This window comes from Heloderma suspectum, chromosome 6, assembly GCF_057233095.1.
Source record: "Heloderma suspectum isolate Gila_16-S chromosome 6, 16-S_ref, whole genome shotgun sequence".
Classification (NCBI taxonomy): Eukaryota; Metazoa; Chordata; class Lepidosauria; order Squamata; family Helodermatidae; genus Heloderma; species Heloderma suspectum.
This window is the reverse complement of record NC_139463.1, coordinates 37,326,657-37,342,928: the sequence shown is the minus strand read 5'-3', so window position 1 is coordinate 37,342,928 and position 16,272 is coordinate 37,326,657. Positions and strand designations below refer to the sequence as shown.

General features: G+C 46.4%; 1 protein-coding gene across 1 annotated transcript in view; it reads left to right on the top strand.

Moving 5' to 3' along the window:
- Positions 1 to 10,782, top strand: part of DOCK5 (dedicator of cytokinesis 5) — a 234,958-nt gene extending 224,176 nt beyond the window's left edge. Inside the window, exons 49-52 of the mRNA XM_084803950.1 lie at positions 1,142 to 1,319; positions 2,294 to 2,432; positions 4,166 to 4,263; positions 8,253 to 10,782. Coding sequence (XP_084660076.1) covers positions 1,142 to 1,319; positions 2,294 to 2,432; positions 4,166 to 4,263; positions 8,253 to 8,354 — 517 coding nt within the window. The 3' untranslated portion in view covers positions 8,355 to 10,782. The remainder of the gene's footprint in view (positions 1 to 1,141; positions 1,320 to 2,293; positions 2,433 to 4,165; positions 4,264 to 8,252) is intronic.
- Positions 10,783 to 16,272: the final 5,490 nt, after the last annotated feature.

Below are 16,272 nucleotides of genomic sequence, written 5' to 3'. Positions count from 1 at the left end.
ATGGGGGAAATTTGCACAAGTTTGGGGAGATTTGCGGAAATCTCCCATTTGATCGCTGCTCAATTTGCGATTTGAGCAGCGATCGCGAATGGGAATCGGGCACAAGAGGAGCAGCGAGACGCGTTCAGAGAATCCTGGCTGTCTCGAACATGGTTTGTTTGCCCATCCCTACTTGTGACGCACCTGTGAATATTAGGAAAGAAGCTAAGAAGACTGCTTGGACTGATAAGGCAGAGGGGCTAGATCCTCATGTTAATTTTTTGATGAAGTAGGTTTGTCACAAAGCGAATTGGCCATGGGAAAGATCTCTTCTGAATTCATCCCTGGTGAGATGGGAGATTTACCATGTGCTGGATAATGATTTAAAAGAGGGGTGTGGAACCTCAGACCCTGGGCCAAATCCAGTCTGCCCAGGGTCCCAATCCAATCCTGTTTCCCCAGATGGCAACACCCTTTCCCCTGACCACTGGTGGTTTGGTGGGTTGCCATCTTGTGTGCAGTTTTTCCCCATTCTAAAAGGCCTACTTACTGGCAGTAAGAAATGTAAGCTAAAATATGCTGGTATTTTGGCCCCGCCCCATTTGCCTTGGGTCCCACCCTTTTTCACCGTCGGCCCACCCACCACTGGAATATGGCCCCTAAGGGCTTCTCCTTCATGGAGTTTGGCCATCAGGTTGAAAGGTGTTCAGTACCCCTGGCCTGTCCCTTCCCACTGGCCTTTCCCAGGGCCTGAACATTTTTATTTATTTATTTTTAAAATTTCTTAATCACCCATCTGGCCGGTCACCCGGCCACTCTGGGCGATGTACAACAGTACAATTTAAAACAGTAAAATTATACATTAAAACATTATTTAAAAATACCCTAAATGCCTGCCTGAATAACCAAGTTTTCTGTGCGTGGCGGAAGCTCATTAAAGAGGGGGCATGGCGGAGTTCCCTAGGGAGGGAGTTCCACAGAGTAGGGGCCAACACAGAGAAGGCCCTCTCCCTCGTCCTCACCAGCCTAGCTGTCCTCCCTGGGAGGGCATTTCTGTCTGGGAGGGCCGCTGTCACAGTGCTTCAGGTTTCCAGTCGACGTGACACTGACAAGAGAGGACGGGGTATAATCTTCTGTGACTGTCTTCCTCTACGGACTACAGGTCGATTCTTGAGCCTCTGGTGGAAAGGAGGATTTCCGCATCCTCCAGGATGGAAGAGCTCTCTGCCAAAGACGAGGGCGAGAACCGGACAAATAAATTCAGGCGGAAGGACTGGAGCCTGAGCAAATCGCAGGTTATTGCAGAGAAAGAGCCAGAGGTGGAGCTGACTTCCAGAATGGTAATAAATGCATTGCAGTGATGAGAATTCCCCCTGGGAGCCTCTGTCATTTTCTGCTGGCCTGCAGCTTACATGGTTGTTGACATGGGGCTGAAGTAGCGGAAAATGTGATGCTCCCATGAAGGAGGGGCTTTCTGTTTAGTTACATTCTGTTGGCTGCCGCTAAGTCCCCTGAACCTGCAGCTGCAAACGTATATTGCCACGGTCCCTGTTCTCTGTTAATATCTGTTCAACCTTGAAATGTTGCAGAGCCCATTTACAGCACAGCCATCCGACTCAGGCCTACTTTGCACTGGTTGCACCATCCCACTTCAGCCCTCAGGTGGAAGGCTCGCAGGGTTGAATGTTCTCTACGCAAAAGAAAACACACCAGTTATTCCCTGCACACAGAAAGCTAGCTCATCAGGGAGAAAGGTAGGTTGGCATCCTTCTCCCTGGCATGCTAGTTCTCTGTGTGAAGGGATTTAAAATATATATATATATATATATATACATACATACATACATACACACACACACATACACACACAGGGGAACCCTTAATGACATGAACCCCTACCAGCAGGCTGAAGTAAAATATTCCAGGTAAATGCTTACCACCTTAGTGAGCACAAGGCCTGAATCCCAATCAGCATCCAACACTCTAGTTGCTAAAGGTTGTTGCTGTGCCTTATGGAGCTCATGTGGGCTCCTTCGGGGTTCATCAGGCCCCAGCCCTGAATTTATTTCCCACAGCTCTGGATTTGTTACCCAGAGCCCCAAGTGTCCATTCGTAGGATCAGTAGCATATAGCTGCTAACATTCCTCAGCCTGTTATCAATACATTTCAGCTCAACAACCTCTTTTTCATCACAGAGCTTTCCTAGATCACGGCGAAGCCTACCTAACAGGGACTAACTTCGGTTCTGATTATGCATGAGCATCCCTATAGCCATCAGTAAAACTTTTGGTTTTCTCTGTTTCCACTCTCCCAGAATGCATCAGGAAAAGCGCCAAGGCCAAAGAGTCTCCAGCTGGGAGAGAGCAGACTGACATTGCTTCAGGGCTCGTCGCTCCAACAAACCACACCTCTCAGCCCACCGCCAATCACTCCCAAAACTCCAAGAACGCAAAGTATGTTCTGCAGTTCCATCTTTTTTTCCTTCTGGAGAGCGTTGGTAGGAAAAGTGTTTTTTTCCCCCCTTGAGGGGATTATGCATATCTTGTCTTTAGACCAGAGGTGGGCAGCATGTGGCCCACAAACTGCATGCACTCCCTGGCCTTGCTTGCGGCCCCCACCACCAAATTTGCCACCAACATTCGGCAGCACGGCAGCAAAAAAAAGGGCTGATTTCTAGAGCCCTTGGGGATGCTGTGCTGCTCAATTTTGGCAGCAAATTCAGCAGCATGGCTAAGGAGGCAGGGGTACGGCCCCCAGTGAATATCATGTTGGGGAAATAGCCCCTGGATCACCAGAAGTTGCCCACCTTTGCTTTAGACCAATTTCTTCCAACATGTTCAGCGCCAAGAACCAATTTGGCATTGTTTTGCCATCACGGATCCAAATACACCTCTGTAATCATGAGGGCTAGAAACCTTTTCCCACCGAAAGCTAAATCTTCCAGACCTAGATAGAGATGAGACTTCATGCTTCCAACCCCTTCCTAATCCTATGGTTCTAAAAATCCATAATAATTTCAAAAGTGTGACCAGCAGGCAATAACTCACTGCTGGGTTGTCCAGAAGCTGGCAGCTTGGGCAGGTTGACAAGATCCATTTTGGCTTGGGAGAATGGTGGCAGTTTCCACCTGCAGTCATTCTATAGTTGAATTCTTGCAAACCACCCAGAGAGCTCTGGCTATGGGGTGGTAATGAAATGAAATGAAATGATGATGATGGTGAGGATGATGATAATAGTCTGAATCCCCATAAGTAAACTGATCTCACACTGGGCTCACGGAGGTTCTCAAAAGCAGTGAGAATTCTGTTTGAGTCCTAGTGCTTCCAGAACCTCATTCATTAAATATTGAAAGTTACATCAGAGACCAAGTGAAGCAGAGTAGCTAAATAGTGCATGGGAGCATTTAACACATGCTAATTTAACAGCCTTCCAAAAAATCCCGATCTAAATATCAGAATACAGTTCACAACTGGACACCTGTTATTACATATATTACGAAGAAAGTTTTGAGTGTCAAGTTTTAACTGGGATTTTATAAACCTGTGATGAATTTAGTCCAATGCTGCTTGATTCAAATATAGTACACTATTATTTTTTTCTTGTGAGAATTCATTTAAAAATAAATAAATAAAAACCTTTGGCAAAAACCATGGGAGACGTGATCACGGTCATACCTGGTCTAGCTCTAAATCTAGAAGAATAACAAATATGCTAAAATTATGATTGAAAATGAACTAGCTGTAGGAAAAGTGAAGGAAACCAAACACTTCTGCTGTTAATACCGAGATGATCTGCAGAATATATCTGAAGTTCGGATGGTTTTCTCATCCCATCACTAGGCGTTAGAGTCTAGGAGACTGCAACGGATGAAGTCCAATGAGAAAGCAAACCCCACTGGACAGTTCTGTTGTCATTCTGGATTTCGTTTTCCATTGTCCCAGGTGTGCATTTTTCACATGTGCTTAAATTCATTTGATGCACCAGATGACGCTTCTGAGACATTGAGGTCTAAGGAATTGCAACTGGGATTCCAGCTTGACACATCTGTTCACAATCACCTGCTAAAATAAGAGGGCGTGTGCGCTTCAGAGTACTGATGGCACAAGAATGCTTCCATCAGAACACTTGTTTTTCCATTGCCTTTTTTTTAACCTTAGGCTTTTTTTTCCTCACTCCTCTTCTCTAGGTTTTCCTTCTTTGCAGACAGATGGATTAGCAACCATTAACTTACAGAGCATTCCACCCCCACCTCCACCCAAGTCCAACGCAAGGAACTCCACGGAGGTAAGGAAATGAAAAGTGACATTTTGAGGTGAGTGTATGTGGGGGGGGGGGGGGGAGGTCCCATGACTTAAGAAAGAAACATCAGCACGAATTTCCCCCAGGGGGCTTTTTAGGGTGGTGCTGTCAAAAGGCATCCTATTAGTTAGTTCATTGTCTCATTTCCTGAAACCACTGGAGAGTTTGGAAAAGCTTTCTGTTCAAAAAGGGGATGATAGTCTATAAAGCTCTCCTTTTTTTGCCTAGGCAAATTCTGCTCCTTTTGAAAAAGAACTAAATGTTGCAAACGACGCAGGGATGCTGCTGAAAACCGCGGTCCTGTGTCGAGTTGTTCATTCGTTAAGTCATGTCCGACTCTTCATGACCCCATGGACCATAGCATGCCAGGCCTTCCTGTCCTCCGCTCTCTCCCGGAGTGTGCTCAAGTTCATATTCATTGCATCGGTGATGCTATCTAGCCATCTCATCCTCTGCCGTCCCCGTCTCCTTTTGCCTTCAATGTTTCCCAGCATCAGGGTCTTTTCCAGAGAGTTTTCTTTTTGCATTAGGTGGCCAAAATATTTGAGCTTCAGCTTCAGTATCTGGCCTTCCAATGAGCACTCAGGGTTGATTTCCTTTAGGATTGACTGATTTGACCTCCTTGCAGTCCAGGGGACTCGTAAGAGTCTTCTCCAGCACCACAGTTCGAAGGCATTGATTCTTCAGCGCTCAGCCTTCCTTATAGTCCAGCTCTCACAGCCATACGTTACTACTGGGAAAACCATAGCTTTGATTATACGAACCTTTGTCGGCAAGGTGATGCCTCTGCTTCTTACTATGCTGTCTAGGTTTGCCATAGCTTTCCTCCCAAGGAGCAAGCGTCTTTTAATTTCAAGGCTACAGTCACCGTCTGCAGTGATCTTGGAGCCCAAGAAAGTAAAATCTGTCACTGCTTCCATTTCTTCCCCTTCTATATGCCAGGAAATGATGGGGCCAGATGCCATGATTTTAGTTTTTTTAATGTTAAGTTTCAAACCAGCTTTTGCACTCTCCTCTTTCACCCTCAACAAGAGGCTCTTTAGATCCTCTTCGCTTTCTGCCATTAGGGTGGTATCATCTGCGTATCTGAGGTTGTTGATAATTCTCCCGGCAATCTTAATTCCAACCTGTGATTCATCCAACCCGGCGTTTCTCATGATGTACTGTGCATATAAGTTAAATAAGCAGGGTGACAATATGCAGCCTTGTCGTACTCCTTTCCCAATTTTGAACCAATCAGTTGTTCCATGTCCGGTTCTTACTATTACTTCTTGACCCTTGTACAGGTTTCTCAGGAGACAGGTAAGGTGGTCTGGTACTCCCATCTCTTTAAGAATTTGCCACAGTTTGTTGTGATCCGCACAATCAAAGGCTTTAGCATAGTCAATGATGCAGAAATATACATTTTTCTGGAATTCTCTTGTTTTCTCCATGATCCAGCGAATGTTGGCGATTTGATCTCTTGTTCCTCTGCCTCTTCGAAACCCAGCTTATACTTCCGGTAGTTCTCTGTTCACATGCTGCTGAAGCCTAGCTTGTAGGATTTTGAGCATAATCTTGCTGGCATGTGAAATAAGGGCAATTGTACGGTAGATTGAACACTCTTTGGCATTGCCCTTCTTTGGAACTGGGATGTAAACTGACCTTTTCCAGTCTTGTGGCCACTGTTGAGTGTTCCAAATTTGTTGGCATATTGAATGCAGCACTTTAACAGCATCACCTTTTAGGATTTTAAATAGCTCAGCTGGAATACTGTCATCTCCGCTAGCTTTGTTGTTAGTAATGCTTCCCAAGGCCCACTTGACTTCACTCTTGAGGATGTCCGGCTCAAGTTCAGTGACCGCACTATCATGGCTATCAGGGACATTAAGATCTTTCCTTTATAGTTCTTCTGTGTATTCTTTCCACCTCTTCTTAATCTCATCTGCTTCTGTTAGGTCCCTGCCTTCTTTATCCTTTATCATGACCATCTTTGCACAAAACGTTCCCTTGATATCTCCGATTTTCTTGAAAAGCTATCTAGTCTTTCCCATTCTATTGTTTTCCTCGATTTCTTTGCATTGTTCATTTAAGAAGGCCTTCTTGTCTCTCCTTGCTATCCTCTGGAAATCTGCATTCAGTTGGATATATCTTCCCCTTTCTCCCTTGCTTTTCGCTTCCCTTCTTTCCTCAGCTACTTATAAAGCCTCATCAGATAGCCACTTTGCTTTCTTGCATTTCTTTTTCTTTGGGATGGATTGAGTTGCTGCCTCCTGAACAATGTTATGGACCTCCGTCCATAGTTCCTCAGGCACTCTGTCTATCAGGTCTAATCCCTTAAATCTATTCTTCACCTCCACTGTATATTCATCAGGGATATGATTTAGGTCATACCTGAATGGTTTAGTGGTTTTCCCTACGTTCTTCAATTTAAGCCGAAATTTTGCAACAAGAAGCTCATGATCTGAGCCACAGTCAGCTCCAGGTCTTGTTTTGACTGACTGTATAGAGCTTCTCCATCTTTGGCTGCAAAGGACATAATCAATCTGATTTCGATATTGACCATCTGGTGATGATGTCCATGTGTAGAGTCGCCTCTTGTGCTGTTGGAAAAGAGTGTTTGCTATGATCAGCGTGTTCTCTTGGCAGAACTCTATTAGCCTTTGTCCTGCTTCATTTTGTACACCAAGGCCACGCTTGCCTGTTATCCCGGTGATTTCTTGACTTCCTACTTTAGCATTCCAATCCCCTATGATGAAGAGGACATCTTTTTTGGGTGTTAGTTCTAGAAGGTGTTGTAGGTCTTCATAGAACCGATCAACCTCAGCTTCTTTGGCCTCAGTGGTTGGGGCATAGACTTGAATTACTGTGATGTTGAATGGTTTGCCTTGGAGTCGTACTGAGATCATTCTATCGTTTTTGAGATTGTACCCCAGTACTGCTTTTCCCACCCTTTTGTTGACTATGAGTGCTACTCCATTTCTTCTAAGGGATTCTTGCCCACAGTAGTAGACATAATGGTCACCTGAATTAAATTCGCCCATGCTTGTCCATTTTAGTTCGCTGATTCCCAAGATGTCGATGTTCAATCTTGCCATCTCATGTTTGACCACCTCCAACTTACCTTGATTCATTGATCTTACATTTCAAGTTCCTAAACAATATTGCTCTTTACAGCATTGGACTTTCTTTTCACCGCCAGACACATCCACAGCTGAGTGTCCTTTCAGCTTTGCCCAGCCGCTTCACTCTTTCTGGCGCTACTTGGAAATTCCCTCTGTCAAGTGGCCCCCTCCATAACATAGTATAGTTAGCATTTATATACTCAGCATTCATACAGTGCTTTTCATCATTCACATACATTATGTTCTTGTAAGCCTTAACAACAACCCTATAAGTAGGCCAGTATTTATTAACACATACACATGCACCCATATTGCAGGTGTGGGGGCCGAGGCCAAAAACAGTAGCGCAGCTAGGTAATTTTAGACCTTGAACTTAATGGTTTTATGAGGGGTCCTCTTTAGACAACCACGTGTATCACTTCAGTTGTGAAACACACAAATACATTTCTCTTCTCCACCCGCCCCCGGCCACCATTCCATGCTTTAAAATTGCTTCTATGTTCCTGATGTGTTAGAGCAAAAAAATTAAATAAATACAAAATAAAACCCTGTTCCATCAGTGAAAAGGAAAGGGAAAAAAAACCCATCAAAGAAAAAAAGTATCCAGCCTCTGTTTGATTATTTTCCTCATTCTCTGATTTCCTCTTTACTAAACTGTCACAAACCATGAAAACTTGAAAGCCTTGTTATCCTCTCATTCATTTGGCAGAGCATGGAGGGTCCTTCCATTATCCTGGCGCTCCAGCGGATGATGTCGTCCCTCCTGCTCTGACATCACTCCTTCCACCCTTCCCCCTCCACTACACCACTGGAGACAGGGTTTTACTTGCCCATCTCATTGTGTGTCTGTGTGTGTTTGTATTATTACAGGTCGGTCCTCCATTGCCCAGCAGGCGGGAAATCAAGCCTCCCCCTCCTCCTCCCAAAGCAAGAAAATCTAGTGTCCTTTCTTTAGACCCAGGACTGCAGTGAGAACCCATACCGGCCAGCTTCCTTGCACCTTGAACTCAGTTCCCAGTGTCCTGTTTGCATCTGTGTCTTTCTTTTGTGCGTCCCAGTTATTTCTTCCTACTGGACAGAGCGGCTTGGGCTCCACCCTCCAGTTCCCATCGGCCATGCCAAAATAAGCCGTTGAAAGGGTGACGACATTTCTGTCTTCGATTTCCAAGCTTCTGATTTTCCGGGATTGCCTGCCAAGACACCGAACGTCAACGTTCTGGCCTTCTCCCATCTGAGCTTCTGCATGTCCAGCTGGCCCAAATGAGCTTAATCATTTCACACCTCGGGACTCCTCCTGCCACTGAGAAAGAAGCCATGGTGCTAAAGTTCTCCCCAGCAGGCATCCGCTTTCCATTGCTAATTGAAATTGACCTGGGTCTTAAACAGCAGTAAGCACCACGCCCTGGAAGGTGGCCTTTTATCTCTTCGCTCCTGCAATGGACTTAGTGGAAGTTGATACCCTGGAAAAGACAGTTCATGAACCTTCAGAGCAAACCACAGTCTTCTGAACGCAGACATGTGGAGATTTCAGGAGATGCTGGATCCAGGCGCTCTGGGGTTTGAACTGTCTGGCAGCCTTGTGCTCAGAGACTGGGGCCTAGCTGTCACAACTCCCTTGGCCCCCTCGATCCACACACAAATAGAGAGGCTTCAGTCTCACGCCTTTAATATATTATTCACAGGTTCATTACAGAAGCAAATCCTCGAAGGCTCTGTGGCTACAAAGGAATGCCTCCAGGGGATTCAAATGGGATCACCGAAAGTTGCCTGCAGTTTGAAAGGGCGGCTATCTGGCTAGGCTAACTTAGGGCGGGAGGTCCTGCCCCTCGCATGATGCTTCCCTGTGTAGCCTCCCACGCATCGCTAACCAGGTCGACCGTCTGAGCTCAGCCCCTGACGCTTCCCTCTTAGCTCTGCGCTGCCACCTCGCGTCCCTTAGGTCCCAGTCCTCAAGCCCGTCCTCCTCCTGCTCGCTGCTTCTCACAGAGGGGGGCGAGGAGGAAGCTTCATGCCCAGCCATCTGGGAGTTGGTAACCTGAGAAGCACGCCTACCCCATCTGAACTGGCTGGTGAAAAAGCCTCCCTCAGTTCTGGCTGCTCCTCTTCGGAATCTGAGCTGCTAACTCTCTCCTTGCGCAAAGAATCAATCCTGACACTAGCTTGGGGAGTGGTGATGTTCAGAGCCTTGTTCAAGTGCACATGGGAATATGAGTATACAATATTAGCCAGCAGTAAGAAGCCTCGGGATTGGCCAGGCCTAGTGTGAAAATGTAGCGTCCTGGCCTTCTGCCTTTGCTATTCCGCACAGCAGTCGTCGGGACCAATTCCCTGTTCCACTTTGGCTTGCAGCCAAAACCAAGTTGATCCTGGAGAGCCTGAGTAGGAAGGTCCAGAGCATGAGTGGGCAACTCATGGCCCGCGGACTGTATATGCCCCCTACCACCCCCTGCCACACCGCCGAAATTCACGGTAGCAAACAACCTGGTGGTTTTCCGCTGAACTTCAGCAGAAGACTGCTACAGGCAGGTGAAAAGGACAAATATGGCATGTTTACAAGGTACATTTGTCCTTTTTTTACCCTTCCATAGCAGTTTTCCACCAACGTTCAGCAGGAAACCACCTTTTTTTTGCCACTGCCACCAAATCTGGCAGCGCAGCAGCAAGAGTGAGGCCTTCCAGGGGGGCAAAAGTGACCCCCAGGCCCCCGGAGTGCCTGCCCCTGGTCTAGAGTTCTGATGGTTTGATCAAGCCACTGCCTTGATGGCTTTTTAGCAAATAAGGCAGTATCTACAATTAATAATAAATCGCCCCAGGTACGGCTGCCCACAACTCTAGCCTGCTCTTGACAAGTTCAAGCAACTGTGCCGTTCGTCTCATTCTATCCCTGGATCCTTTTTTTCCCCGGGAACGTGGATATCTGTCAGAAGATTCTTGACATCTGTTGATGGAGCGAAGGACTGTATCCTTGTGGTTGGACCATCTCTGCTTTGGCTGTCTCAGTATCTCTCTTTCTCTCAAGAATTTGGCAGCACTGTTGCTTCTGCTGTTGATTTCCTTCGTTCCCATCCAGACTTTGCACACAAACAGGGTTCAGTACACCACTACAACTTCTTCTTTTACTGAAGTCATTGATGTACATTTCTTTCCCTTTATATAAAAGCTGGTTGCCTTAAGACCTGACCTAAAGGTGTAATTATCCTTGTGAATTCAGAGGACAGACTGCTTCCAGTGGTGCTTCTTGGCTTCCCAAACCAAGATTCATAAACCAAGACCTATCGGCTACTCAGATGCCCTACTGAACTCTTCGCGAAGCCCCAAATGTATGTACAGCCACAAGTCATCCTTGAGGCCTTTCCTGTATCTATTCTTGGAAGTCTTTTGGTAAAATAATGCCTCTGTGTTTCCTTGTTTTGTACCAGGACCCCAGCGCCAAGCCCTTGTAGGATGCAAAAATATTCCAGAAATAATCCAGATTCTTGGATTATGTTACCTTTGTTCATTTTCACTTTGAGTTACAGTGTTGTCCTTTAGTCATAGTGTGACTAATATGCAAACCACTATTTTCAAGTGATGTGTATTTATAGATTATAGAATTGTAGGGTTGGAAGGGGCCTACAAGACCATCAAGTCCAACCCCCTGCTCAGTGCAGGAAGCCTGATTCCCACATGGTCTCCCATCCAAGTACTAACCAGGGCTGACCCTGATCAGTTTACAGGATTGGGTGCATCCAGCATCCTTAGCCAGAGCCCCTTATCATTTGTCTGCGTTGCTCACTTCCGGATTGCCACTTCCAGGAGGACGTCAGAAGGCTTTCACCAACACTCAACCCCAAGATTGCACATTGCCCTTCAAAACTCAAATTATTTTGCATAGAGATTATTGTATAGAGTTGTTGCAAGGGAAGAATAAGAATTTAGAATGTCCACGACAGGAACATCACAGAAGAATGCCCCCTGATTAATCAGGGGGCACATCCACGAAATTAGCAGGCTAGAGTTTTCAGTCAGATGTCAGTTCATAATTTTGATTCCAAACAAAAAAGCCTGAAAATCGAGTACTGAATCTGAACAGGGTGACTGTCTTGAGTTAGGATGCTCTTTGAAGGAAGGGGGGAGTGTGTTTATGGCATTGTTTTTCATTCCTGAACATTGCACTGTTTATTCAAAAAACAACCCACCAGCAGTCATTTTGGGTCCTCAGCTTCTAAAGGCATACAGTTTATTGATGCTCAGCATTTCCCACCATCACCACCACTTCGTAATTCCTTCAACCTCCCAACCTCACACTGTTTCACCCTGGGCTCAGTGGCCAGCTACAAGGCTGGGGCTTTAGTGTTATACAGACCACCTTTTCTGCTTTAAAAAAAAATTAGACTTTGCTCTGCCCATGTTTGGTCATAGAATCACAGAATCATAGGATAGTAGGGTTGGAAGGGGCCTCTAAGACCATCGAGTCCAACCCCTTGCTCAATGCAGGAATCCAAGTCAATTCATCGCTCTGATTCATGATCACTTACCATATCTTGTCATTCTATCCTTCTTCCAAGGAGCTCAGGCTGGTGTGCATGAAGAGTTTTCCCATTTTCATAGCCACAGCAATGATATGAGGGATCATGTCTCAGTGGTAGAGCATATTCTTGGCATGCAGTTGGTCCTAGATTCAATCCCCATCACCTCCAGCTTTTAAAAATGATGAGGTATATCCATAGCAATGAATACATATGAAATGCCTACAGGTTTCTAGCAATTATACATAGGCTTCATCAAAAGTGGATGAAATATCCAAATAAGCATCCATTTGAAGGTGGCATCCATATGCAGGCTGTTCAAGTATTGAAAGTTGTAATGTCCTCAATCCATTGCATTATAGGAAGTGAGCATTTATCCTTCCAATGTTGCAATATCAGTCTTTTAGCTGTCAAAATGGCATGGAGAATCCACTTATGCTAACCATTCATTGATTTCCATGAAGCAGGTAAATAATATAAAAGAGCATGTGCATCAATGAATATTAAAGACAGTTCCCGTACAAAATGTATCTGTCTAATAACCTCCTCTCCAAAAGAAGCAACTACTGGACATTGCCAAAACATATGTTCAAAAGAAGCAGTAGCTGCATTGCACTGCCAGCAATTAGCCAAATTAGACAATCTCTTATTAAAGAGACATTGTGGTGTCCAGTAGACACAAAACAAACGTTTTTGCTGAATAAGACGCAGCCTAAGATCCATAGATGTGACAGGCAGACCCCAAAGCAGCGATCCACTGATTAAGCATTTTGTGGTGGCGTCCACAGCAGTTTCTCAAATTCCCAAATGTGCTAATGGGTCCAAAAAGTTTGGTGACCCCTGAAGTAGACAGTGTTGAACTGGATTCTGTTCAACAGTCTGTCCTGGCATAAGGGTGCTTCCTATGGTCCTATGTAAGTCAGACATTCTGTCCGCTACATCACATCGGGTTTTATTCTGATGCATGCCTGTGTGCACACCGGTATGCAGATTCAACAACACTCTTTTTTAGCATAATTCTGAGCAAACCTTTTGGGGCATACGTTGAATCTAACCAGGCTATTTCTCACACTGGTTGTAAATGCAGCAAGCTGTGCCCTCTTATTTTGTGAAGCAGTTCCACTTCCCAAGGCCACAAGGTGGTAATTTCTGGGCAGATTCTTCTTCTCACTGACTCCCTGGTAAATTTCAGCAGGTTCTGTCTGACTTTGGATCAAGTCTGCCTTCCTTTTGTTGCCCAGATGGCTTCAGAAAACAGATTGCATCCATTGGGCGGGGTGGAGCAGAGGGGATCCCACCCAATTCTCATCACACAAAACAAGCAGTGGATGTTCTCAGAGTCACACAGCCGCTCCATCTCATGGGTCTCCAGCTGTGCTAGTCACAGTGCGCACGCCAGCATCTTAAGAGCTTCTGTCTTCTCCTACCCCCTGTGGGAAAACTGGGTGAACATTCCTGGGCCATCTTGGCCATCTTTCACTCCCTCTTTTGGGTTCCATGGCAGATGATGCCTGCAGCACTTTAATTTGCCTGGAGATGGATGCTTCTTGACTTGAAAACCTCCAGATTTTCTTGACTGCCTTCATCCAGTCACCCCTGGCTTGCGCCTCGACATGCACACATGCTAGAAAAGCTGAATGTCCTGAATAATCTGCCCCAAACAACATCCATGGCTAACTTTGAAAAGGGATTTGGCCTCTGCAGGGATGTAGACCGCATCTCTTTTATATGCGCAATATGTTATGGCTTGCTTTAAGGTTCATCATCTTTGGCGATAGAGAGACACTTTTTCATCCACCCTTAAACCCAAACTGCAACATGGGACCCATTTCACCACAGAAGCTGCCCTATACCGAGTTAGACCAGCTTTCCCCAACCTGGTGCCCTCCAGATGTGCTGGACTACAGCTTCCAGCATTCATGGCCATGCAGGCTGGGTCTTGATGTGACTTGAAGTCCAGAACATCTGGAGGCATCATCTTGGGAAGTGTGAGATAGATCATTAGTCCATCTAGCTCACTGTTGTGTACACCAACTGGCAGTGTCTCTCCAGGGATTCAGATAAGAGCCTTTCCCAGATCTACCTAAAATGATCAAGGGGCTGGAGCAACCTCCCCTCTGACAAAAGGTTGTAACATCTAGGATTGCTTAGCTTAGAAAAGAGGTGAGTGAGGGGAGACATGAGAGAAATGTACAAAATTATGCATGGTGTGGAGAAAGTGGATATGGAGACATTTTTCTCAGAACCCAGTGGGGTCATCCCATGAAGCTGATGGGTGGGAGATGCAGGACAGATGAAAGGAAGGACTTCTTCACACAGCACATAGTTAAACTATGGAACTCACTACCACAAGACGTCATGATGGCCACCAATTTGGATGGCTTTAAAGGGGGATTAGACAAATTCCTGGAGGAGAAGGCTATCAATTGAGGTCTTGAGGGCTATGTGCTACCTCCAGTACCAGAGGCAGTGAGCCTACGTACACCAGTTGCTGGGGAACACGGGTGGGAGGGTACTGTTGCCCTCATGTCCTGCTTGTGGGTTTCCTGTGGCCACTGTGTGAACAGAATGCTGGGCTAGGTGGACCTTTGGTCTGATCCAGCAGGGCTGTTCTCATATTCTTACCTGGCGATGCCGGAGATTGAACCCAGGACCTTCTGCATGCAAAGAGGGTGCTTTGCCACTGAGCACAGCGCCTCCTGAAAGGTGCCGTCCCCTCTCCTCACACTTAGGAGTTTGTCTTGGATCTCATATACGCCTGTTTCCCTCCTCCCCTCTTCTCGAGTGTTCACATGCACAGGAGGGCTGGCTCCTGTATTTTTAAAGATACTAAGGACAAAGGAACTCTGTAGTCCTTAGCATCTGTTCACCCTTTCTCCCTAGGCACATTTGCCTGGCACCGCCTTAACTACTGTTTTGGCACCTGGCAGGAAACCTGTCCTCTCTGGCTTTTGATAGCTTTTTACTTCTGTTCCAGGTATTTCTTGCTGGGTGTTTTTTTTCTGTTGTGCAGTTTTTGTTCACTACTCGGAGGCTATGCAAAAGGCGAGGATATGCATCGTAAAATAAATAAGCAAAGGTTAGGCACTCCTCATCCTGACCTGCAGCTTTGCTCATTGGCCACAAATGCAGGGTTGAAAATCCCGTCTGCTGCCAGATGGGTGGCTTTGCCCGATGCAGTAATCTTGCAAGTTTGTTTGGGGCACTGAGCGCGCACGCATACACACACACACACACACACACAGTGCAGTGGCACAGAGGGTCTTGTCTGTCCTCGGCTGTAATGGCTTGCAGAGTACTATCTTCTGCCTCAGGCAGTGGGAGAAGGTGTTTCTGGTTCCCAGGCTAGCTGAGACATCAATAGCAACCATGCAAGGAGCAGGGTCCTGCCATCGCCCCTACTGGCTCTGGACCCAAGTCTGAGATGAGCACCAGGTGTCACGTTCCCTTGCCCCCCCCCTCCTCATGCCCACACACAAGAAGAGAGGCTTCGGTCTCACACCTTTAATCCACTATCAACAGGTCCATTACAGATGCAAATCCTCGAAGACTCTCAGGCTACAAAGGAATAACAGCAGGGGATCCAAATGGGAGCTCCGATGTTGCCAGCAGTTTGAACAGGGACTTGCTGGCTAGAATAACTAAAGGAGAGAACCCCCCCCCCCTTCCAGTGATGCTCCCCTACCTCGACCCTCACGCATCGCCAACCGGGTTGACTGTCTGAGCTCCGCCTCTAACTTTTCCGGCTTCGCTCTGCGCCGCAATCTAGCATCCCGCAGGTCACACCCAGTGCTCTCCTCCTTCTACTGGGTTCTCACGGGGGGGGGGGGGCTTCAGGCCCAGCCATCTGGGTGTTAGCATCCTGAGAAGCAGGCCTATCCATATCTGAACTTCGCTTGGGAAGATGCCTCCCCCGGTTCTGGCTGTTCCCCTTCTGAAACTGAACTGCTAACTATCTCCATACGCTCAGAATCAATCCTGACACCAGGAGTGATTGCAATCAGCCACAATGAAATATCTTGGGCTGTTAGTACAGGGCTGGGAAGACTCCCTAGGCTTTTTATTTTATTTTATTAGTATCTTGGACTCTTACCAACTGGAGCCAGGTGCAAAATGAGTAGCTCATGCTAAGAATTAAGGAGCAGGGTTCCTGGGAGCACATGCTTTGCCCAGGAATTTGTGATCAGTGCCAGAACCAAGCCCATGAGACCTTTCACGCAAAATGCCACTCCTGGTCTCTCTCTCTCTCTCTCTCTCTCTCTCTCTCTTCCTCTCCCCCTCCCCCCCCCCCGCCTTCCTTTTTCAGAAACCTAATTTAGGAGAAACAAAGCTTTTTAGACACTGCCATTGTTGGAGCCAGAACCCAACTGGGAGTCAGAACC